The 23028-nt window shown below is 37.4% G+C and overlaps 3 protein-coding genes across 4 annotated transcripts; 2 read left to right on the plus strand and 1 right to left on the minus strand.

The window, feature by feature from the left end:
- The first annotated feature begins 29 nt into the window (after positions 1 to 29).
- Positions 30 to 8584, plus strand: LOC149024848 (putative fructokinase-6, chloroplastic). Its single transcript, XM_089145032.1, has 7 exons — positions 30 to 755; positions 2575 to 2786; positions 3649 to 3861; positions 4044 to 4241; positions 4348 to 4485; positions 6660 to 6779; positions 8286 to 8584. The coding sequence occupies exons 1-7, from the start codon at positions 587 to 589 to the stop codon at positions 8418 to 8420; spliced, it is 1185 nt and encodes a 394-aa protein (XP_089001158.1). The 5' UTR covers positions 30 to 586; the 3' UTR covers positions 8421 to 8584.
- Positions 8585 to 10522: 1938 nt separating this feature from the next.
- LOC149024849 (10 kDa chaperonin, mitochondrial-like) lies at positions 10523 to 11705 on the minus strand. The gene is made up of 3 exons (XM_089145033.1): positions 11368 to 11705; positions 11149 to 11288; positions 10523 to 11052 (listed from the first exon to the last, which is right to left on the minus strand). The coding sequence occupies exons 1-3, from the start codon at positions 11470 to 11472 to the stop codon at positions 11004 to 11006; spliced, it is 294 nt and encodes a 97-aa protein (XP_089001159.1). The 5' UTR covers positions 11473 to 11705; the 3' UTR covers positions 10523 to 11003.
- Positions 11706 to 19418: 7713 nt separating this feature from the next.
- On the plus strand, positions 19419 to 22890 carry LOC149024850 (putative serine/threonine-protein kinase PBL7). 2 transcript variants are annotated; one of them, XM_089145034.1, is made up of 6 exons: positions 19419 to 20170; positions 20272 to 20529; positions 20619 to 20785; positions 20901 to 20980; positions 21093 to 21240; positions 21671 to 22890. In XM_089145034.1, exons 1-6 carry the CDS (start codon positions 19594 to 19596, stop codon positions 22013 to 22015), a joined length of 1575 nt encoding a protein of 524 aa, XP_089001160.1. In that variant the 5' UTR covers positions 19419 to 19593; the 3' UTR covers positions 22016 to 22890. The 2 variants fall into 2 exon arrangements, with proteins under 2 accessions (XP_089001160.1, XP_089001161.1); XM_089145035.1 differs by having other exon boundaries at positions 20622 to 20785.
- Positions 22891 to 23028: the final 138 nt, after the last annotated feature.

A 23028-nucleotide genomic window follows, 5' to 3' on the forward strand; every position in this document is an offset into this window, starting at 1 on the left:
TACTCAAGCAAATCAAACCAATCTGTCAACCAACACCCTCAAACCGTCAAAAGTTCAAATCTTGTATCTGGTAACAACGAGCGGTAAAGACTCGTCGGTGGGTCGTTGGTTTGGTTTGTTTTGGAGAAAACAGAAAACAAAGCCAAGGGTCCCCAAACTCCCAAAGTCACTGCTACTGCTACTGCTACTGCGACTTCTACTCTCTCTGTCTCTCTCTCTCTCTTGTTTTGACACACTTCTGTTCTGGAAACAGTAGTTATTGATCTATAGATCTGGATTCCCAGCCCCGTGTTCTTCCCTAGTTCCCAACTCCACCAATCCCTTCTCAGATTTCTCTTCTTTACTTTCTCCGAAATCAATTCCAGAGGTGTCAATATACTTCTGCTGGAGAATAAAATCATCACAAGTCACCATCAAAACTACAAATCAACTATTTAAGTGTTCATTTTTGGAGGAATCATCCCTGCAAGATCAACCACGGAAGAGGGCTTCTGAACGCTGCTGGTCGACAACTACGGAATAACCAGACTTTGTAGCCTGTAGCATATTCTCCTAAGCGAAAGCGAACGAACTCCTTTTTGTACGTATGGCTCTCAATTCTGCCTTTCTCGGCACTACTAGCTTCGCCTCAAACCCTCGACTATCAACCAGTCGTTTCTCCTGTCCGACGCTTCTCAGAAGGGAAGCCATTAAAGCAGCTACATCTCCTCCTTATCTGTCGACTTCTCATCGTTCTCGTTTTTGTAGACTGCAAGGTATGATGTTCTTTCGTATGATCTTTTATGTTTAGTCTGTTTTGCTTGTGTTTTCCCATTCTAAATCTGCTACTATCGAATGGATCGGGTTCAGTTGGGCAGGATTCCGTGTCTGCCATTTTTTTTGTATATCGTTAGATCTCTGTACCTTTCTCCCTTTTTCTTTTATTTATGAATAATAAAAATTTCAGAGGAAAGCTCCGAGGGAAAATAGATATGCCAATCGATCTAAATCCTCTGATATCCATGTCCATTGGTTAGACAGGAAACTTTCTCATTGATGGAGTTTTATATTCCTTACAATACACGTTGACCACCTGATTTCTTTCCTCAACATCATCTGGAGTGTCAATTCCATGTGGGCGCCTAATTCCGACGCTCAAAACTTTCTAATCCCAACTCATCATAAGAAAAGTGAAATTTCCAATTTATATTCCAACAATGCTATTTCCAGATCGTCCTTACAAAAGCAAATTTCGAATTTACGCTCCAGGGATAGAAATTCTCAGAGGAGTTCTCAAGTGAAAGACAAGGTGTCTATTTGCAGTCTGGAACAACATATGAAATACTCGAGAACTTAGCCTTGCATAAGTTAAGTTGGATGACTATGGCCCCCTGCCGGATCCATTTACAGAAGCCCATCTTTGATTTGTTTTTTTGTAAGCAGTGCGACTAGATGAAAATTTCTTGATCCACTTCAATATCTGTCCTTGCAAAGGTTCTTTTCTAGCTCATCAGTGCCTTTAGGATCTAGGCAGGAAAGGCATTTTGCTTTTCTATGAATACATTACCACTTATTATTACACTCCACCACTGGAACTAGCCTGGATCCTCTACTTGTCATTTTGTACTCCCCTCCACACTTCTCCATCACATGTTAGGAGGGGGGGGTCCACTTCTGATTTTTCTTATCAGAATTTGGAGGTGGTCCTCTTCATAATTTGTGGTGGAGAGGGGTGAGGGGAGCACACACCTCTACTCTTCAGGGGTAGAGGATCCCAACTCGTTCAGAACCACCTGCCCTCCCAGCCCAAAACATTTAACATTGTTTATATGACTATAGTAATCCTTTTTGTTATCTGTGTTTCAAATTCTCCCACCCATTCCAAAGATTGCCTTACTATGACATTTTTTGTGGTTACCTGAAGGATAGGTTTTGTGAGATCTGTGATGGTAGCGGAGAACTCTGGCTGCCCCTACTTGGAGGAGTATTACCTTGTTTTATTGCTTTGCTGTTTAAGCAAGGGAGAGAAGTGAGATTTGGCACTTACATGTTAGGGTTTTCAGGGGAAGTTCTTGCTGAGTTTTGGTTGTTGTTCAGAGATATCCATTGTATTTGCTTCCATAATATAATCAATTATTTTCAGCTTCACCTGTTGGTGTGGAAAATCTTTACTGGTTTGTGAAATGTGAACCACATTAATCTCCGTCATCCTTGCTGAAATTCATTGTGTTTTCTCGGTGTTTGCGGTAACTCTATATGCATACCTGGAGTGGAAATTACATTAATGATGCAAATGTCTTATAATTACTGATGTATCATTTCCTCAGCTGTATGGCAATAGCAAGTTGCTCATTACGCAATGTTCATTGTAGCCGAAATTGAAATTTAAAAATGTGGTTACTTATTTGAACTTTCAAACTACTACATATGAATTTATGTATGCTTTTGTGCATGCTATGTATGGTCAGTTGGTAAATATGCTCATTCCATGATACATTTGAATTGATTCTTTACTCCTTTCCTATGATAACAAATTTTTTATTTACCTGTTTCAGTTTGATTGTCTTTACCAGTTTCAATTTTCATTTGTTTTAGGCAATGCATTTCCAAATGGCAACGGGCTACCTGATACGAAGGAATCACCACTTGTGGTATGCTTTGGAGAAATGTTGATTGATTTTGTTCCAACTGTTAATGGGATTTCATTGGCTGAAGCTCCTGCCTTTAAAAAGGCTCCTGGAGGTGCACCTGCAAATGTTGCTGTTGGCATATCTCGGCTTGGAGGTTCATCAGCCTTTATTGGAAAGGTAAGTTTTTGTCTGATTATTTTTCGTGGGTTTTTGAGAACAATAGATATCAAACTTAGAAATATTGTTAGTAAATGGATTGATCTTGTAGTTTAGGACTCTAGGACGTTTTTGCTACATTTGCCTGTAAGTTTCTCAAATGTAAACGATGATGATCTAGAATAATGCAGGATGGTGGATCCTTGGAATTATGATTGATCTTGTATCACTGGTTCTCTTAAGTCTAGAAAACTAGGGACTGTCCTCAGGAATAGCAATTGTAGAAACATTGTTAGTCAATGATATGTATCACTTTCAACACAAAAAGCTGGTGGTGACAATCACAGGCAAGAACAAAATAATTTAGTAGTGAAAAAATAACTAAAGAAATAGCACATTTACAGTTCCAGAAGCCCAATGGAATGATTTTTTTTTTTTTGGACATTTTGGAGTAAATATTTTCTGGACTTAAGTTTTTTGTTGGTTAAGTAGAGAGATCTACACAGTTCTGATACTTGCGATACTATTCAACCTCAATTTTCGTCACTAGTAGTTACAAAATTTGCAGTCTCCATTTTTTCAGTTGCCTGATTTAGCAATAAACAAGAATCTTTGGTTGAGTTTGTTCTTATCAATCTGCTTTATTGTATTAAAATGTAGATGTAAGACCAAAGGTTCTAAACTTTATAATTGTAATTCTGTAGTGTAGAAATGTAAAACCAGCATGCCTAACTCGCTGTATGAGTACTACTTGTGATCAGGAAAGCAGTTCCTGAATAGGACTTCTGAAAATACATAACCACCAGTTACAAAATAGAGGCAATATTTCAGATATATTTCCTAACAGACTGCATTGGATCATTCTTATATGAATCTTGCGCAGGTTGGAGAAGATGAATTTGGGTACATGCTTGCTGATATTTTGAAGGAAAATAATGTGAACAATGATGCAATGCGTTTTGATCCTGGTGCAAGAACTGCTCTTGCCTTCGTTACACTCAAGAGTGATGGGGAGCGTGAATTCATGTTTTACCGTAATCCAAGTGCTGATATGCTTATCACAGAATCGGAACTTGATTTTGATCTCATCAGGAAGGTATAAAAGCCTTTTTGTGTTTCATTCAGGGGTGGGGGAGGGGTGGTAGACAGTATTTCATAAATCTTCTCGTAGTATGGAAAGGAATGCCTTATACTTTCATTCTTATTACTTGGTCATTTTTCTGTCTTTATAGCAGTTTTTTAGTTAAGCAATATTCTTCATAAAAAATCATCTGGCAGGCCAAAATTTTCCATTATGGTTCCATAAGTTTAATTACAGAACCATGTAAGTCTGCTCACCTAGCCGCTGCAAAAGCTGCAAAAGATGCTGGTGTACTTTTGTCTTATGACCCCAACCTGAGAATTCCTTTGTGGCCATCTGTAGAAAGTGCTAGAGAGGGAATCCTTAGTATATGGGAGCTTGCTGATATCATCAAGGTATGGTCTCCAACCTATCTTCTCTCTGTATTTAGTACCTAAAAATACTAATTGCAAAAACTGTACAAATTCCATTTCTGATATTTATTATGAAGTTTACAATCAGATAAGTGAAGAAGAGATATCTTTCCTGACAAAAGGAGAAGATCCATATGATGATGCTGTTGTTCGTAAACTTTTCCCTCCAACCCTCACTTTGCTTCTTGTGACCGAGGGCGCTGATGGTTGCAGGTACTATACCAAGGTAAGCCACCAAGTTTTGACCCTCCAACCACATTTAATGTTATACTCTTAGTTTTCAATATTTATCTCTTGTTTGTTGGAGGGGAAAATGCATGTGCAAGTGAATGGTCTTGGATGATTGGTTTTCCCCTAATTTTTCAACTTGTAGGTTAACTCTTCCTCTTTTTCTAGTACTAACAGACATCTGTCTGAACAATGGAAAGAAACGAACAAGGAGTTGAAGAGAGGTCTAAGTATTTGCAATAAAGGTACAAACAGTGGATCTGCCGACTGGTGCAACTGAATTGCACTTCTAGTGGAATGCTGGAAGAGCACATCTTAGTCTCAAAGTTATCTGAAACCTGGCCTTGTCCCAATCCTTACTAGTCACCGGTCTCTGGTTCATCCTGTCTAGATAACTTTTGACTCATTCAAAAGCTTATTTGATCAAATCTCTTAGAGAAAGAAATCTATGCTATTTACCTAACCTACTTGGGTATACTATACATCAAGCAATCAGCCTTCCTATGTTGGCATATGCAACGGATTTCATTTAATGAGTAATCCTGTAGAAGAAAACACTGCAGTTCATCACTTTTCTTCTCGAAGTCCTAGTTTTATGTAAAATGTGACAGAGTTAAGTCTAACAAGCTGCTTCTTTTACTCAAGGTTGCCTTTAACATTCGAGATAAACTTCTATCTTCCAAACTTTGCTAGCCCGATATTTGATTGCGAACTTCCTTATCTTTCTTTCAAGCTCCCATCTTGGAAGAGTTGAAACTTCGCCTCTAAGCAGTGTCAGCAAGGAAGCTGTCACCATGGCCTAGTAGTCTTGATGAACCATGGGAATCCCATTCACATAGGGGCATTGAATAGATGTTGGCTAACATTACTATTTAATTACTTCTTATCAAAATATTTTACAAGGTAGTCAAAACGTTTGAGATTGGAAAATGCACAACTGAAACTTTTTAAGGTCTTGATGATAATTAATATGACAAGCATTCGCAGGTCTCATGCTGAGAAAGCCCAACCAAGACCAAGTTAGCAACTTGCAAATAAATCACCAAGTATTCCTACTCAATGTTGAATTGGTTTTAAAATTCATGGATATTTGAGAGTCCATGAATAGTCTGGAACAGCCTGAAAAAGATTTGGGCTCTAAAACTCAGCCCTTTAGGATGATTCAAGAACCAAATAAATCAAACCCATTTTTTTTAAAATGAAGATCCACTAAGAAAGTTTTAAGAAATTGGGCTAAAATTTTGAATCATCACAATATTAACCAAATGATTAAGAAATTTACTTCGGAATTTCTCAAACATAAATGATTAGTACCTAAATTAATCTCAATACAGATTTTTCTTTTCAGTCTCTTTTTAACCAAATCTGAAGTTGGTTAAACTCGCGCAATAATTCTCCTCCTGAATTATTCATGATTTTCAAATTTTAGCTAAAAACCAGGACCATACTTGACTTCTAAGAGCATGAATCACTATAAAGCATAATGTGCATGACTTTTTTCTTTTGTATTTGCCTTGCCCTTTGTCTTGTATGTGTTTATTTTTATTTAGAAAATTGCAACTGCCCTGGGTTTAACACTATTTTATACACTGCCTCCACTGTTGGGTTATGCACTTATAGTAAAACACAATCTGGTAATGTTCTTTTGGTTAAAAGAATCTAATTGACCTTTCTCCAGCATGTTCCTTTGATGAGCAAGCATTTCCATAAAAGGGGGCTTTTTGTTTTTGTTTTCTGTTTTTTTTGTTTTGTTTTGCAGAGAGAGAGAAAAGGGGGGGGGGGTGTGGCTCCATAAATGAAAATAAAATGTTACATTCAAGATTGCAGAGCAGTCAATTGTTGCTTTAGCTCAGCACAAGTATTGCTTTTGATAACTGTATACTTTTTAGGTTTATTAAATAGCCTATCCCTGCTAGGCTTTGCAAGGTAGATAGTGCCTCAATATTTCTTATTGTATCTAGAAATCATGATATTGATTGAATAGGTTATTAATTTGAAAGTTCCATTACCCAGTGCGGTCCTGTGTTTGCTGGGTTGAGTTTGTGGTTGATCGTAGTCCTTTGGGATTTTTTCCTCGTTAAATGTCTTTCATCAAGACTCGAACATGGGGAATATTAACGGCAACATTTTTACCTGTAGATTCATGACCTCTAACTTTTTGTACTTATACAGGATTTCAGTGGGAGGGTTCGTGGTATTCCAGTGGATGCTGTAGACACCACTGGTGCTGGAGATGCTTTTGTTGCTGGGCTGTTAACACAACTAGCTGCTGCAGATCTCACATTGCTTCAGGTATTGCTTCTTGTCTGAAGGTTCACTTTAATTGTATTGTTGATGATTCGTACCATCCTCCATTATCATCCTTGTAATCCATTTGGTGTCCTTATTGGTTGAAATGATCACTTGGTACTCAATATACTTGATATACTAGACCATGATCATCTGAAGATACAACAGACTTTGCTAGGATTTCCTTTTGATGAATCATGAAGTGATTTCTAAATCTAAATACTGAATGGAGCAGAGATTGTTGTGGGATGCAGAATTGCATTAGTATGCTACACCAAGAATCTTGGGATGAAAGCTAATGATATATGCAGATGGTAATGTAGTATGTGAATTAGATGCTTTACGACCTGTGACTCATCTTCGTTAAACGGTAAGGTTGCTCCATTGAAACCTAGGTGTCACTAGTTTAAGTTGGGAAACATCCTTTTATCAAAGCATGGGGTAAGGCTGCTTATGTAATGACCTTTCCCAGCCCCCACAGTGACTGGAGTCTCATAAACTGGTACACCATTTTGAGGACCTGTGTTACAGTGCCTAACATATTCATGACATTGGTACAATTAACATATGCCTACTATTATGACCAGCTATGGAAACAAGTCTCGGTTAAGACTGCAGGTTCAACTGAAAGATCTCAGTTCTACAGGCATCCAAGAAGAAACCTAAACGGAGTTTATGATATATCAATGTTCAACTGGTTTTGACCAATAAACAATATTTTGGGAGTTTTGTTAGATTCGATTAAAAAATACTAAGTAAGTTTTGATCCATTTCAACCAAATCTTGTTTCGGCAGTTTTGACAGCCCTTCACATATTGAGTTTTACCCAAAAGATACCAGATTTCAACCTGGTTACAACGAGTTTCGACCAAATTTTGGTTTCTAGTTGGTCAAGACCGAAATCTTTATTCTTTTTCCGGCATCACCATTGCTACACTATTATTGATACTACTATTATGACTTACTACTGATTAATAATATATTACACACTGTGATTGGTTCTGTTACATGTACACACATCTGTATATTCTTTTCATGATAAAAATATAATTTTTTTTAACATGGTAGAAAATTAAAAGGCTGGAGAGGACATCAGGTCTAGGGCTATGAAGAGCGGCTTATTCCCAACATTAATTTTCACACAACTAGGTACTTTTGAACCTAAATTTACCATAGGTATAACGTGAAGTGATAGGTGCTCGTCCGCTTGTTGGCTGCTGCAAATTAAGTTGCCTCCACTATATTTGATCGGCTTGATATCTGTCAGCTCACTTAAATAGCAAGCCTGTGATTAGGAGGATTATCCCCTGGAAGAGGTTCAGGTAAGACTTCCAAATATTACTAGGAGATCAGTAATGCCAAAAACATTAGTAAGTATATGATCTTTAGTGGTTCTTGGATTTGAATTCTTCTTATGGAGTGGTTATGGACTCTTTCTTTCTGGCCAATATCATCCACAAAACTTCCCTTCTGAATTTTGGGAAATTCTATGTTTCCTTGTTTATGTAGGAAGAAGACAAACTGAGAGAAGCTCTTATGTTTGCCAATGCTTGTGGTGCATTGACTGTGACGGAGAGAGGTGCCATTCCAGCTTTGCCCACTCGAGAATCTGTAATGAGTGTACTGCAAAAATCTTTTGCCTAGTTCCTACTCAAGCTCTTGTGATGTTGTATTCTGAATTACAATGCTGACATGCATGTTCTTAGGCTGCTACATGCTAGTGATAGTTATTGGTTAGGTGATACATTACAGATTGGATTCTGTACTGTGTTGTGTAACTGTTTAATAAAGTCTCGTAAATTTTGTCTTGGTCTCTTTTTTTTTTTTTGAAATACTGGTTTTTCCTTCCACAAGAACTTGCACTTTTGTCTTCTTGTGTTTTGTTTAGCCTCATAATGGCAATACAAGAGAAATGACATGATTCCAGGAGAGAAGGGAAGGTTTGTTGTGGGCAACAGGATTGGAATCTTTTTGTTCAATCCTTCCAGTTCAATGCACACATTTATCCATGAGATGCCTTGAAGAGATGGCATCAACCTCTATAAATAGAGGAAGTGGGTGCTCTCTGAAATTCTTTAAGGTGCTCATATTAACTGAGTGTACTATAACTATCAGAACTCAACAGGGTTTGTATCTTGAAGGCCTACCTGCATACACCATATTGCACTTACAGAGGTGATCAAGGTCTTGAAAAGTACCAATGGATACAGGTGATCAAGGGCTCGAAGAAAGTGCCTTATGAAACACCTTGGTTAGCTTGCTGAATTGATCAACACATTAACCAGTTAATTGAGCTTAGCCCCAGGTTTTAGTGCATGGTCTTGATCGGGGTCTTGGATCAAGAAGTATATTTTTGTATCAGATGATTTTGCCTGGAAAGAATATCCTGTACCATTTCGTATTTTAACCATTTTAACTCATCTCTATCAGATCATCATATCATTGATCCAGTAAGCGATAAGGTTGATATAGATACCAACATTGGCTTTGGCTAACACGATTCCTAAAATCCTGCCATTCGGGGCCCTTTTTGCCTTTAATTTTCCAATGCATCTTCAGGTCCTTGGTAAACTTTCGTGACCTTGGTGATTCATACCTTTGGATCTGCTAGCGAGGTTTTTTCAGGAATGCACCCAACTTAACAGTCTTATTCTATCAGTTCATCATCTTTGCATGCAATTCTTCACTCATCATTGGCCAACGCTTCCAACAACAGTTGAGTAATATGGAGACTGCGTAGAAGATGTTCGATGAAATAACTGAAAACAATGTTGTTTTGTGGTGGTTGATGGTTTGTGCTCTTGTCATTTTCCATTTGCACAAGAAGTTTTCAATGAAATGAATTATAGGATGGTTGGAATAATAGGTTGTATTGCAACTCTATGCTAGTTTATAACCATCCTCTACCCCCTAAACATTTAAGACAGTTTGGCCATATTTCGTTCCATGTATTTGATATACTATACTTTAACCTATGTATAATCCATATTTTCTATCTGAATGAATTTTGTTTAACTCAAAGGAAAAATCAAACTGCTAGGACTGTGTCACCGAATAGATCATGTATAAATAAAAACCCCATTTTCCTGCAAGTTTAGCATGCTCACCACAACCATACACGAGTACCAAATGGTCAGCTCCCCAGTTCGCAAGATTTAACCAAATCTTGTTATATAAATAGCTCTTCATTGCCAATCTTATTCCATAAAAATTTGGAGGTAAGTTGGTGTATTTATTCTTGATGGAGCATTTGTCCAGGGTAACGGCTAAGAGTTGTGTGTGTGATCAAAGGCCAAGAGTTGATATTATGCCTTGCAAGATATATAAAGATACTAGTATATGCTCAAAGAGATTAAGATCACTTGGTTGTTGCAGCCAGTACATGATAATTGTAAAGCTAATCAGAAGGACATTTCATCTTGCCTGCAATTTAAAATCTGTTGCAATAGAAACTTGATTTTGTGCACAGGTCAAATGGGGTGAGAAGATCAAGAACATGGATTCTTATATTCCAACAATAGTTCCTACCATTAAAGAGACCACCAACCTTGAGAGCACCTATGCTATTCTCTGGGAATAAGATTCTTATGTGACTCAATTTTTAACATATGATAGAGAAGTTAGGATTCTCCATATCCTTCTACCATTAAAGCGCAATTGGAGACATAGGTTTAAATTTCTAGAGGCTCAAGCTAAGAATAATACATATTACTGTTTTTGTAAGAAGTTGAGACTGAAGTTTGGATTTTTGACCTTTAGGTCTAGTGTTCATGACTAGATTGAATCTATTCATATGAACTTCTGTTGATCAAAATCTGACTAACACTGTTAATTCTCTGTACATTCAATCTCATTATATTGCCCATATTTGGCCAATAAAACCCAAACCCACATTGTGTTGGTTCAACCATTTCTAGATAGCACACATTTGGTCTTCTAATCGATAACTAAAAATTCTTCCCTGGTTCACTTCTTACCAAATGGGGTCTAAAAACAAGATATACATAATTTAAATAGCAGGTTTTTGTCAAAATGATATCACAAATTAAAGAAAGAAGAACACACTAATCAAAATTCCTTTGATTTAGTTTAGTTCAGGCTCAACAATGGAGACACAAATTGCATGCAAAAATTTCACCTAACAGAGCAGGAAAACCCGCTAAAAGTTTCCAATCGAAAATAAACCCTTCCCATCCAATCTATGGATTCCCAACATCACCATGCAAATCAGTCGTGAAGAGTTCCTAAAATGTCTTCGTCCCGATACAGAAGGTACCTGCAAAACAAAACCCAGGGGGGAAATCCAATAGATTGAAAAACTACAGAACGAGTTACAGAAGAAATTAGAGAGAAGAGATGAGAAAAGGCTTACTCTTTTTCGCCGAGTTTGACTGTAGTGCCACCATAATCAGGCAAGAGAACAGTTTCACCCTCCTTCACTGAGACTTCGAGAAGATTCCCAGACTTGTCTCGAACCCCAGGTCCAACTGCTACCACTTTCCCTGAGTTCAGCTGCAACGATCCATTCATCGATCGATCAGAACTCACTGCAGTTTCAGTAAGAGAACGTTCTAAAAATGGAAATCCTTACCTGATTGGTTTTCTCAGGGAGAAGAATCCCGGCGGAGGTTTTGGATGGAGGAAGAATCTTCTCAACCAAAACCCTATTCAAGCTTGGAATCAGACGCTTCGCCATTTCTCCGCTTTCTCTTTCTCTCTCTTTTTTCCGTTTCGACTGAAAGCGGAGCCTTCAGGAAGATATCTCCGATTTAAAGGCGAGAGTGTGAGTGAAGGAGAGAGAAGTCGTGTGAGCAACGAGCTTACAGCTTTGGTAGCTTCTAGAATCAAGACAATCACTGAAAATTCCAGGTTCTAGGGTTTTTGCTCAATACGAATTTAGGGTTTTGGCTTTGCTCATCTTGCTCTTGGGCTTTCCGTTGGAGTTGGCTTGCAACCAGCCCAAGACCATTGGGCCATTGTTTTGAGCGCTTACCAACTACCGAAATAAAAAAAATGGTAATTTCCATCTGACCCCTGAGGTTTAGTCTATGTCATTTTTAGTCCAAAAAAACTAAGATTTTGCATCTGCCTCCCTTGTACTGTAGAAAAAGTCAATTTAAGGACAAATTATCACATCTATGACAAATTAGTCCTTATTTTCTTTTTTTTCATTTTTACATTTAAAGGGGTTAAAGTTTATTAATTTACAAAATCAAACCCTCCTTCATTGCTGATTCCCAAATCCCTGGTTCTACCAATTCTAAATACTTATTTTTCAAATCCTAGTTGAAGGTTAAGAAATGAAAAAAAAAAAAAAAAAAAAAAAAGGTTGCAAACCACGTGGGTTTCAAATTTGAACAAGGAAACTTCATTTCTTCTTCACCTCAAAAAGCAGATCAATTGAAATTTGATCGGAATTGAGATATTATTTAGAAACCGATTTAGTATTCACATTCAATTGAGATGAAGATTGGGAGCATCAGAAACAGATCCATCCTTGAGAAACGAATACAAATTACAGGGACAGAAATCGAGATGGAATCCAATCTAAGTGGATTAAAGAAATGAGATTTCGTGACAACATAACTGAGAAAGTGCAAAGCAGAAGAAGAAAAAGAAGCATAAGCAGCTGGAATTCTGCTATTTTCTTGCTACCGTTTTTTTCTTTTTGCTGCTTCGCGTTATCGGTTTGAGCGATCAGAGGAATATCTACGGGCTATGGCGGAGGAGGTGAAATGGCTTTCTCACTTGTATACTTCCTCTGTTCCTTGCTGTCCCTGAAGGCTAAAAAACTTTAGATTCTCTCATTCTGGCAGTAACCATTCCTCTTCTTCTCCAATATTAAAAGTGGAGAGCAGGTAAAGAGAAAATTCTTCTTTAAAATCTGAAACCAAAAAGAATAGAGAAGAAAAAAGCAAAAAGAGAAAGGAAAAAAAAAAAAAAAGAAGATCTATGGAGACGGTTTATGACTTATTTTGCAAGTGGAATTCTTGTTAACGAAAAGGGTTTTTTGAAAATTAGAACGAACAAAGGTAGGATGATCTTTAATCCCTTTAAATGTAAAAATAAAAAAAATTTAAATTAAAGGAAAAGGGCAAATTCGTCATAGAAGTGATAATTTGTCCTTGGATTGACTTTTTCTATAGTATAGGGGAAGCAGATGCAAAGTCTCATTTTTTTGGACTAAAAATGACATAGATCAAACCTCAAGGGGTTCAGATGAAAATTACCCGAAAAAAAATGTATCGGGCTAAATAATGAGGGCGAGGGCGAGTACTAAATTTTGATTAGGTTTTTGTTATTTCTTGAAGAAAAAAATGCAAAAGAAATTGACAGCAATTACCAAGTGATAATGGACTAGGTTAGGCTGTCCACAAGGTACGAAATTTCGGTAGGTTTCGCCAAAATTTTGCCCTGATTTAGCAGATTTCGACCCCCCGAGAGTATTTTTGGTTCTTCTGTGTCCAAATTTGATGTCAATAAACATACTGAAATTGTTGGTTTTGCCTAAAATCTCACCCAAAATGGTGTTCTTGATTGGCACATATTCGACTGTATAAGGATAAAACTGGAAATCTATAACATTATTTTAAACAATTGAACCAAAATAAATATGCACAAGGACAATAAACATTATTATAAAATACTAATATACAAATAGAAATAAGTATATACCTGTACTGACACCACATGTATCATGTCAATACTCAATACCAAATATTATGTCACGGTGAATCCATCAGTTGTGTCCTGTGATACTGTAGTACAAGGCCTAAAGGTTACAAGCATGCATTTCTCCTCCATTATTCTTTCAAAATCACTCCATGTCATTTTATGCTAATGGTTGTTGACGTACAGAAAAACCAAAGCCTTGTAATTGGCATCATCTATGGATGTAAAACTACTCCCATCAAGGGGATAATGTGAAGATATAGGATAGAATCAAGAAACCCTGGTGGGTGTGGCGGTGCTGGTGTTGGATCATATGATGATAGGGTTACATCCAAACAATATTGATATACTGTCTTTAACATAGCAGTTGTCTCCAAGCCAAAGAGAGTTATAATCGAGACATTTTGATGATGATGACCCCTACCATCATAACCCCATAAGTAGGGAGGTAGAGATCCACTTAAAGAGTTGTTTTCTTAGGCTCATGTTGGGTTTGCATTTGGATTTTTAGTCCATAAACTAGGCAACAACTGAGATTTTTAGGCCTAGGTTTTGGTCAAGGCAAGTATGAATTGAGCCTAAATTGAATTAAGAAGACTTATAATTAATATGATGTTTATTTTTATTTACCAAAAGAAGAAAAATGTTAGGCGGGGTTGAATTTGATTTTTATTTAATCCCAAATGCATGTAATATATATGATCCTCTAAATTCATCCAAATTGAACTCTAATTTTATATTTCATATTTCATATTAATTTATCACGATAATATCATCAACTTTAATTGTAGTAATTTTGTGTTTCATTCTTTGATTGTTTTTCTAACAAATCGTTATGCAGAACCCTGAACCTAACAACTATAATCACTCATGTATCAATTGCAAAATAACTTTTGATAAATAAAATGGTTTCAAAAGCCACTAGTGTGATTCACAAACCAACTAGTGTATAAACATGAACTCTAAAATAATTTGTAACTCTGATACTACTTATTTACATGCAAGTTACAGTGTAATCTCAAATGCATGTAAGATATGCTAATGTATAGATATGAACTCTAATACAATTTATTGATCTGATATCACTTATTTTACATGTAAGTGACAATATAATTCCAAATACGTGTAAGATATACATGCATAACTTCCCAAATATATGCAAATTGAACTATAATTTTCTAGTTAATGTGATTTATCATAGTATGGTTTGGTTAAATACTGAAATTGGAATTTCATTCTTTTTTCTTTTGTAATACCCTAATTAGATCATTCGAAACATGCTTAAGTTGAACTTGATTTTTATTCAATCCTAAATCCATGTAAGATATATGATCTTCTAAATTCATCCAAATTGAACTCTAATTTTCTATTTCATGTTAATTTCTCATGAAATATCTCCACCGCCATTCTTCTTTTCTCTAGTCGTGGCTCCATTCCTCTTTGCTCTGTCGTATCTCCGTTGCTCTTTGCTCTGATCGTGTCTCCGGTCTTCCATTTTTCTTAAGGGAAGTTGATGTCGTTGTCGAATTCGTTTGGTCAGCCATTTGAGCTTAATCGATTTTGTATCAGACTCTTCTTCAAGTTGCTAGTACTACAGATTCAAAGCATTTTTGTGTATTTTTTTCTTACATTCCGCTGCCGTGAGATTCCAATATAGCTTTTCTCTAGTTTTGCCTTTTGCGTTTGGTGTATATCTCTTGTTCACTATCAGAAGCTTGACCAGTTTGTATACGTTTCTGGTTTTCTTTTTCTTTTTCTTACTGTTCCCATGGATTTTACAGTTTTATTCCATCAATTTGTTAATTTTAGGTTTTGTTGTTACCTTTCAACTTTCAAGTTCGTCGACTTCTGTGAAGTTTTACAAATTTTCGCCAGTTTACCCGATTTTCCGACGACTTTTGAGAATATCGATTTCGGTGGATTTTTTTATATTGCTAGTCTTTGAACCAGCCGAAATTCGCCGAAATGTTAAACCCTGTGAGAGACTGTCAGCTGAGTATATTACAAAAATGGACCTTCCTGGTCGTCCCATTGAGACTGTTTCCTTGCCTAAGAGCAGCTTAGAAGAGGCAAAGAAAGATATGAAATACTCCATTATTGGATGGGTTTCTCGATGGAAATGATGTCAATCTTCCTGAGCTACAGAAACTAGTGCATGGTGGTTGGCAAGCGAAGTCAATCAAAGTTGCTGGACACTACCTTGTTGAGGGTGCTGCTAACAAGTCCATCATCAAGTGTGAAAAAGCTAGAGATATGAACATTGTCCTCTTTTCCCAGCCTTGGACTTATAAGAATCACTTAATATCCCTACAGCCTTGGAATCTAACCATACCTCCCAGCATTACCCCATTTACCATTGATATAATCTGGGTCCAAATCAACAACCTACACTGGTGCTTCCACAAGAAAGACCTCCTCCTCACCCTATTCTCAAAGGTACCCCTAGTTTCACTTTCATCCAATAGTTTATTGGTACCATTACAACAATGATACCTTTTTGGTCATCATCAAACCAGGTAGAAGGACTAGGGGCCATACGCCCAGGAGACGGGAAGTAGAGAAAGAGGCGTGGAGAGACAGACAGATGTTCAAACCCAAGAACTCGTTTCTAACCCCCCTCCACTCCCAAAAAAAATAAAAATCCCAAAGATCTTGTTGATCTTACTACTTTTATATAGAAGACTGCCACCACTACCGAGAAGCACACCTACGATAATGGCTCCAAGCGAGACATTTAGCCCATCAACTTTTGTTAGACTTTATTCTCCTTTTGGTTTCGATTTAAAAGGGGCATTGGTGAATCTAAGTATAATAATGTTTACAATCTTAAGAAGCTATATAGTATTAGTTAATGGTTCCAGATCTTACATTTAGAGTCAATAAGTTTGTAAGTTTGGGTTTTGTCTTTACACCTTGGAACCGAAATCTCTAAGAAAATCAAGCAATAGCCTGAAACCAGACCAACAAAAACAAAAATCAAAGTTCTTGCAATCCGTGGAGATGAATAATAAAGATGAGAATAGATCTGTATAAGGCGTTAGGGTTAGGGTTCTGTGAAAAGAAAAGAAAAGCAAAGCATCAACTCACATGTGATAAGATTCTGAAGGGAGTAGAGAAGCAAGGGGGGGTCCATCATAGAGATAATGATGCATTATTAGACATTTCATGTGATGATGGTCAACAAATTATAGTTAAAAATCATTGGCCATTTGATTAAGAGGATCAAATTAGATTAGATGCCTTCACACTCTCCACCCACATCATCATGATGTCTTCCTATCATTCCTGGTTTACTTTGCAAGTATAATAAAAAAGGAGCTATGGGCATCAGTTGCAGGTGAGGAGGAATCACAGAACTATATTATATCCACATCTGACATCTGATTAAATGGTGGACCCAATCAGTTCAATATTCTTTCCCAGACCTCTTGGGTTTCATCTAACTTGTTCCCTGCCATCAAATTATTCTCAACTGGCTTTTGAATGCCCTAAAGTCTGGTTCCTGATCTGGGTTGGTTTTGGTTATTCAATTTGGTTCAGAATTGATGACTAAATCACCAAAATTTGGCCCCAAATCCCCTAACCCTAGTTCATGTGAAGGGATCAGAAATGTCAAATGAACCGGTTGGCTGATACGACCGACCGGCCCGGTTCGACAGAGTCCCTTCCATTTCTGATTTGTGCTCTGTTGATGACTAACATTGAACTAAGACAGAAACACTGCTGTTCTGTACTGCTTTGGTTGAGGGCTTGTTAGGGGTTGATGCTACATTTTGATTAAACTTATAGCAGCTGTTTTGTAATGTAATTAGTTAGGGAACGGTTCTGTTTGACCAACGAAATAAGAATGTTTTGCAATCTGAGACAAACAAACACACAACAGAAAATCTTTATTCTTTTCTCAGGTTTAAACCCAACAGCAAACCAGCTCTTTCAGAACCACCATGAACAATCAGGAAAAGAAGGTCAAATAATGGATCTGGGCAGTTTATCATTGATCTGGCACACGTGTAAGGTGATCATATTCAGATCAATTGATTCTATTTTTTTGCCAATTCCATTAGCTACTGGGCCAATTCAAATCATCTAAGTGAAGACCCAAATCAGAGTAGGTCCAAGAACAGCTCATTTATTCTCACAAGGACGGCAACCACACCAAACTAATAGACATTAACACTCTAGAATACAAGAGGGATGAATATTAGAGTAAAGGTTATTGGTGAGGGAATGTTGGATGGTCACCAAACTCTCTGTTTCCTCTGCATCCAAACAAAAATAGTTCGTTTTAAGTCAACTAACCAAAAAAAAAAAAACAAGCCCATAAACTGACCATCCTTTCTAGTTAGTTGCTGCAATCTCATATATCTTCCCCACCAATTCTCTCCACAAACCCAGTAAGGTAGATGGCCCTTCTAGCTAGGTAGGTAAGTGAAGGTAAAGTTTTACAAATGGCACTCTAAAATGCTTCCATTTGTGAGTATATGTATGCGCAACAGTATTCATACCAAAATCGATCTCGGCTTCAACTTGAACCATGGTTAGGGGAGGAGACACGAAGCTATGTGGGCCATGGCGCCATGGCCCCCAACTCTCACTTGATTTTTTGAAAATTGCCTAGAGAGACCTCTTTAGTCCTCTTTCCATGTCTAAAATATCAATACTCGACCTCTGTCTAGTGGTTTCATTATGTGACAAACCTTGGCTCTTCCGTGGACCATGGTGGAATCATGTATTGTCTTTTATGGCTTCATCATTATCATCTCCTCTAGATCTTAACTAGCAAATATATTTTTTTTTAAAGCTAGGGTGATGAGTTTGATGCCTACTTAGGTTATATCTTTTATTCATCTTTGTTGATGATAGAACTATTATCACTAAATTAAGCAGTTCTGATGGTAATTATCACTAGACAATCTATAATCCATATGAAAATGGAATTGATTTTTTATTCGTATGTGAGATTTGGTTGAACCCACCATGATCTCTTCTATAAAGAATAGGGGATTTTGTCCATTAACAAATGTTTGAGTTTGGATCATCTCTTTGTTGGGTTTGATGCTTTTCATCACATATTTTTTTATGGGGTTCATATAAATTTTATCTCTGAATTATTTTATTAGTTTTACGCATAGACCTAACACAAAATATACGGTGAAAAGGCATCAATTGAACACTAGGTGATGCAGACTGCAAATGTTCAAGCTTTCATTGGACAAAGTTGGTTAGGAATTGGTACAAATCATGTATTTGAGACATTTACCTACACTACAAGCGGTGGTTCAACTTCAGTGCTGCATAGCACTGTGTTACCAACAGTCGATATTGAAATCTCGATCAAAATTTTGATCTCGACCATCTATCTCGCCTTCAACCACCTATGAGACGGATGGTCAAAATGTTAATTTCAATATTGATCGTTGGCAGCAGGTGTTGCACATTAAATGCGCATCATTCAAATCTCACTCCACTACAACATCACTTGGATTCAACTGATCATGTCTGAGTAGACTGATCAAGGAAAAGGATTAAAATTTATAAGTTGAGATTGAGATATCATAAGGTGTCTTCCTGAAATCGAACCCATAGACCCATGAGAAATTTATCCAATCCGTTTTTTTGTCAGAAATGGAAAAATGATGTTCCTTGTAAATGAACGTCAACCATTTATTGTGATGTTAATATACATGTCGCACATTTACAAGTTCAAAATGAATTAGCATATTAGTTCTAGATCCATGTGGGTTCTTCATGTTCTCTTGAAACCAACAACTGGAATCTCTTCCTTTCTGACCCTCATTCATCAATTCACGCCTTTCCTCATAAAATATTTTCCACTCCATCTGGCTTGGGACCGTATGTACCTCTGCAAGACCCACAGAGTCACACCTTCTCTATTGCCCAATTAATGAGTAAACAAACATTGCCTGAAAAAATTTACAAACAATTTAATCGCACCCACCCATCACCTCTCTGTCTCTCTCTCTCTCTCTCAATCTTTTTATGAAAATCCTCGCCTCCGCATCAAGCAAAGCAGCTCTCACTTTTCTTCTTTTTCTTTTTTTAAATTTGTCTTTCTCTTTGCTTTTTCCAGTTTTTCTCCTTTACGGTTTCTGGGTTTTTGTGTGTTCCTTGAGATCTGTTTCAAATGGGTTGCTCCCAAGATAGTTGCATTGACTGTACCGACGCCCTGAATAGCTCAACTGGTGGGAAACTCAAGGTGACTCCAGCTTTCTTCTTTGTGGAGGATGAATTTGATGTTAACGAACCACATCCTAAGATTAAGCGTTGTAAAAGAAAAATGATTTGGGAACTGGGTTTGGGCTGTGTTCTTCCCATTCGAAGGCGTGTTAGCCGCCAAAAGAATCAAAACGAAGGAGAAAAAGATAATGGTAATTGTTCAGAGCATAACAAAGCTTGGCTTCTTGGCGAGCCTGGTGGTCTTGGCTCGGAACTCGCCAACGCAGACCCACAATCTGTCCATTCTTCTTTCAGGTTCAGTTTTGGTTCGCAGGTGGACATTGAAGGGCTCAGCAGGTCTTCCTCCATTTCAGCTGCCACAGTTCTAATGGTAAATTTGAGCACTGGTCTGTCAGAGTCTCGATCTAGCGACAAAAAATGGCGAAGATTAGAGTCTTTGGAGAGGAGTATCTCTCCGGTTGCCAATACACTGGTGAGATTCAGTTACAGCGAAATACGGGCGGCCACACGGGATTTCTCAAAAGGTAGAGAGACCTTTCTCTTCTGTTCTCATTAAAACTTGTTTCAGTTCTTGAGTAGGGAAGAATAATAGAAACTATTTTTTTTTTTTTTTTTCTAATGGTAGGTAGAGTATTGGGGAGAGGAGCATTGAGCTGTGTCTTCAGAGGAAGAGTTGGGTTTCTTAGAACTTCGGTTGCAATCAAACGGTTAGACAGGGAAGATAAGGAGTCAACTAAGGCTTTCTGCAGAGAATTGATGATTGCTAGTTCTCTTCATAATCGAAATGTTGTTCCGCTTGTGGGCTTCTGTATTGATCCAGAGGAGGGTCTGTTCTTGGTGTACAAATATGTCTCTGGAGGAAGCTTAGAGCACTACTTACATGGTATTTTTTCTGCTTATTTCCTCCTTTTTATTGGGTAATTTGCTACTGTTCTATGATCAATTAGAATGATATTTAGTACCCATTTGCAGCAGAGAAGAGAGTAAAGGGTAGTTCTCTTCCATGGTCTGTGAGATTTAAGGTCGCAGTTGGAATTGCAGAAGCTGTTGCTTACCTACACAATGGGACTGAAAAGTGTGTTGTTCATAGAGACATTAAACCTTCTAATATCCTTCTCTCTTCCAAGAAGACACCCAAGGTATTATGTTGGATTCATTTCTTCTATGGTGGCTCTTTGATTATTTTCTTTCATTACTATTATTGATGATCTATATCTTTTATCTAATACAACTGCTACAATGGTGCTTTATCAGTTATGCGACTTTGGATTAGCTACATGGACCCCCGGACCTTCAGTTCCTTTCCTCTGCAAAACTGTAAAAGGAACTTTTGGGTAAGATACCAAACGGGAGAAAGGAAATTAGCTATGAAATGGTTTCATATCTTCTGTACTGTTTGTTATTCTGAAGTTCTGATCTTTCCTTTAATTGAACTTTACCATGTAGTTATTTGGCTCCTGAGTATTTCCAACACGGCAAGGTGTCCGATAAGACGGATGTTTATGCTTTTGGGGTGGTTCTGTTGGAACTAATAACAGGCCGGAAACCAATTGAGGCTAAAAGGCCACCAGGAGATGAAAACTTGGTCTTATGGGTAGGTTATCATCTTATCTTCTTATGGCTTTTACTTTCCTTCAATTATTGTTGAACTACACTGGCTTTATGAGTGGTCCTCTACTGTCATCTTAATTTGACTTTTTTATATTTGATCATGTTAAAGCCTCAGATATGCATCACTGTTTTGATGATTCAGTGACTCACTTCACATGTGTGTTTGTGTGTGAGCATGAGTGTGTGAGAGAGAGAGAGATGCAACACAGATGGTACTAGGCAAATAGACATACATGGGTGTTAATCTTGTGTTTTCCCATATGATATCTGGTATGATTGATATCGAAATTGAATAGTTCAAAAAGGCAACCAGTTTAGTTTAGCACATCAAAAAATGCAACATGTATATACAGTTTGGTTTCATCTGATAAATGTATTCAAAACCAACACTCAAATGATCTTTATGTTTTCAGGCAAAGCCACTCTTGCAACAAGGAGGACCAATAAAGGAGTTGATTGATCCGAGAATCAAACTTGTCCAACGTGATTCAAATCAATTGATACAGATGATTCAAGCTGCGGCTGCCTGCATTGAAAGTGAAGAATCCAAGAGACCTAGCATAAATCAGGTTGTTGCAATTCTGCGAGGTGATGAAAATTATAGCTCAAACAAGAATGCATCAGCTTTTTCAGGGAATGGTTGTGTTGATCGCTGTCCTCATCTACAACAAACAAAGATTGAAATGAAAAGTCACTTTGCTCTCGCCATGTTAGGTGTCCCAGACCTTGAAGAAGATGATCATCAATATTGTCGATGAAGCAGGAAGGTCTTAATTTTTCTTGTTTTGCTTTCCATTAATGTTTTTTCCTATCCATCTTTTCCTTTTGCTTTTTTCATCATGTTGCCTGCATGAAGGAAAAAAGAAAATGTGAAGGGTTTAATGAGTGTGGATAGAAGAGGAGTGAAAGTTTGTAAATAGTAAAATGCCTTGTAGAGAGATTAAGATTCTGGTGGTAGATGATCTCCATTTCCCCATTCCATACTTGAAGAGAATTAATTTTTCTTTCTTGAATGCAAATTTGTCAACTCATTTCCCCATTTGAGAAATTTACACAGCAACATCTAGAATCCAGTTGAAAGAATGGAAAAAGCCAAAGTTACAGAGCCAAGAAGCCTGGATCTCCTTCCAGTTAACATTGAAGAATGTTGATGAATTCTGACTCAAAGAAATGCTGTACACATTTTGTTCTTTTGGGTGAACTGTACACATGTTTTAACTATGTTGATTGGGTAGAATGTGCAGTGTCTGCTTGATAGGGCATTAAGTCATACAGGTCAAAGACAGATTACAGGAGCAGTTGGATTGATGGGAAACCTAATCAGGCCAGGGCTCCCTTGTCGCTATCAACAGTGTACAGAACAAAAAGTAGAACTTTAACTAGAAAATAACCACTATTATTCCTTGAACTCAAATGTCATCAGTCAACACCTAACTGATGACACTGATTTTCTATATTGTACATAAAAGATTCTGTTGTGGTTCAGAAACTGCAAAAGCTGGGACATTTTACAATTTTAACTGTTGCACTATAACCATATCAGGGATTCCAAACTGCTACGATTTTGGGATTAGTTTCAGATGTTGAGGGTTGGGACCAGCTAGGTTATCAACTAACGGAGGCCAACAAATAATGGGGGAGGGACTGTTTACAGAATAGGTTTTCTTGAGATTTTGCTGCTTGTGTTTCTAAATAATCTGCTACATTATTGGCTTCTCTGAGTGTATGGGTAAATTGCAAGCAGGGAGCCAAAGGAGGTGGTAAGGATTTC

The sequence above is a fragment of the Hakea prostrata genome, chromosome 2 (genome assembly GCF_041222555.1).
Source record: "Hakea prostrata isolate BN-2017 chromosome 2, UWA_Hpros_2, whole genome shotgun sequence".
Classification (NCBI taxonomy): domain Eukaryota; kingdom Viridiplantae; phylum Streptophyta; class Magnoliopsida; order Proteales; family Proteaceae; genus Hakea; species Hakea prostrata.

What these genes read in the sequence shown, in the direction of transcription:
- LOC149024849 (XM_089145033.1), bottom strand. Translation starts at nt 11,472, where the DNA reads ATGGCGAAGCGTCTGATTCCAAGCTTGAATAGGGTTTTGGTTGAGAAG. An exon ending in TCCCTGAGAAAACCAATCAG is followed by an intron (nt 11,289 to 11,367) that starts GTAAGGATTTCC and finishes GGATCGTTGCAG; the next exon opens with CTGAACTCAGGGAAAGTGGT. An exon ending in GTCAAACTCGGCGAAAAAGA is followed by an intron (nt 11,053 to 11,148) that starts GTAAGCCTTTTC and finishes TTTGTTTTGCAG; the next exon opens with GTACCTTCTGTATCGGGACG.
- LOC149024850 (XM_089145034.1), top strand. Translation starts at nt 19,594, where the DNA reads ATGGGTTGCTCCCAAGATAGTTGCATTGACTGTACCGACGCCCTGAAT. An exon ending in CTTCCAAGAAGACACCCAAG is followed by an intron (nt 20,786 to 20,900) that starts GTATTATGTTGG and finishes GTGCTTTATCAG; the next exon opens with TTATGCGACTTTGGATTAGC. An exon ending in ACTGTAAAAGGAACTTTTGG is followed by an intron (nt 20,981 to 21,092) that starts GTAAGATACCAA and finishes TTTACCATGTAG; the next exon opens with TTATTTGGCTCCTGAGTATT.
- LOC149024848 (XM_089145032.1), top strand. Translation starts at nt 587, where the DNA reads ATGGCTCTCAATTCTGCCTTTCTCGGCACTACTAGCTTCGCCTCAAAC. An exon ending in TCGTTTTTGTAGACTGCAAG is followed by an intron (nt 756 to 2,574) that starts GTATGATGTTCT and finishes CATTTGTTTTAG; the next exon opens with GCAATGCATTTCCAAATGGC. An exon ending in CAGATCTCACATTGCTTCAG is followed by an intron (nt 6,780 to 8,285) that starts GTATTGCTTCTT and finishes TTGTTTATGTAG; the next exon opens with GAAGAAGACAAACTGAGAGA.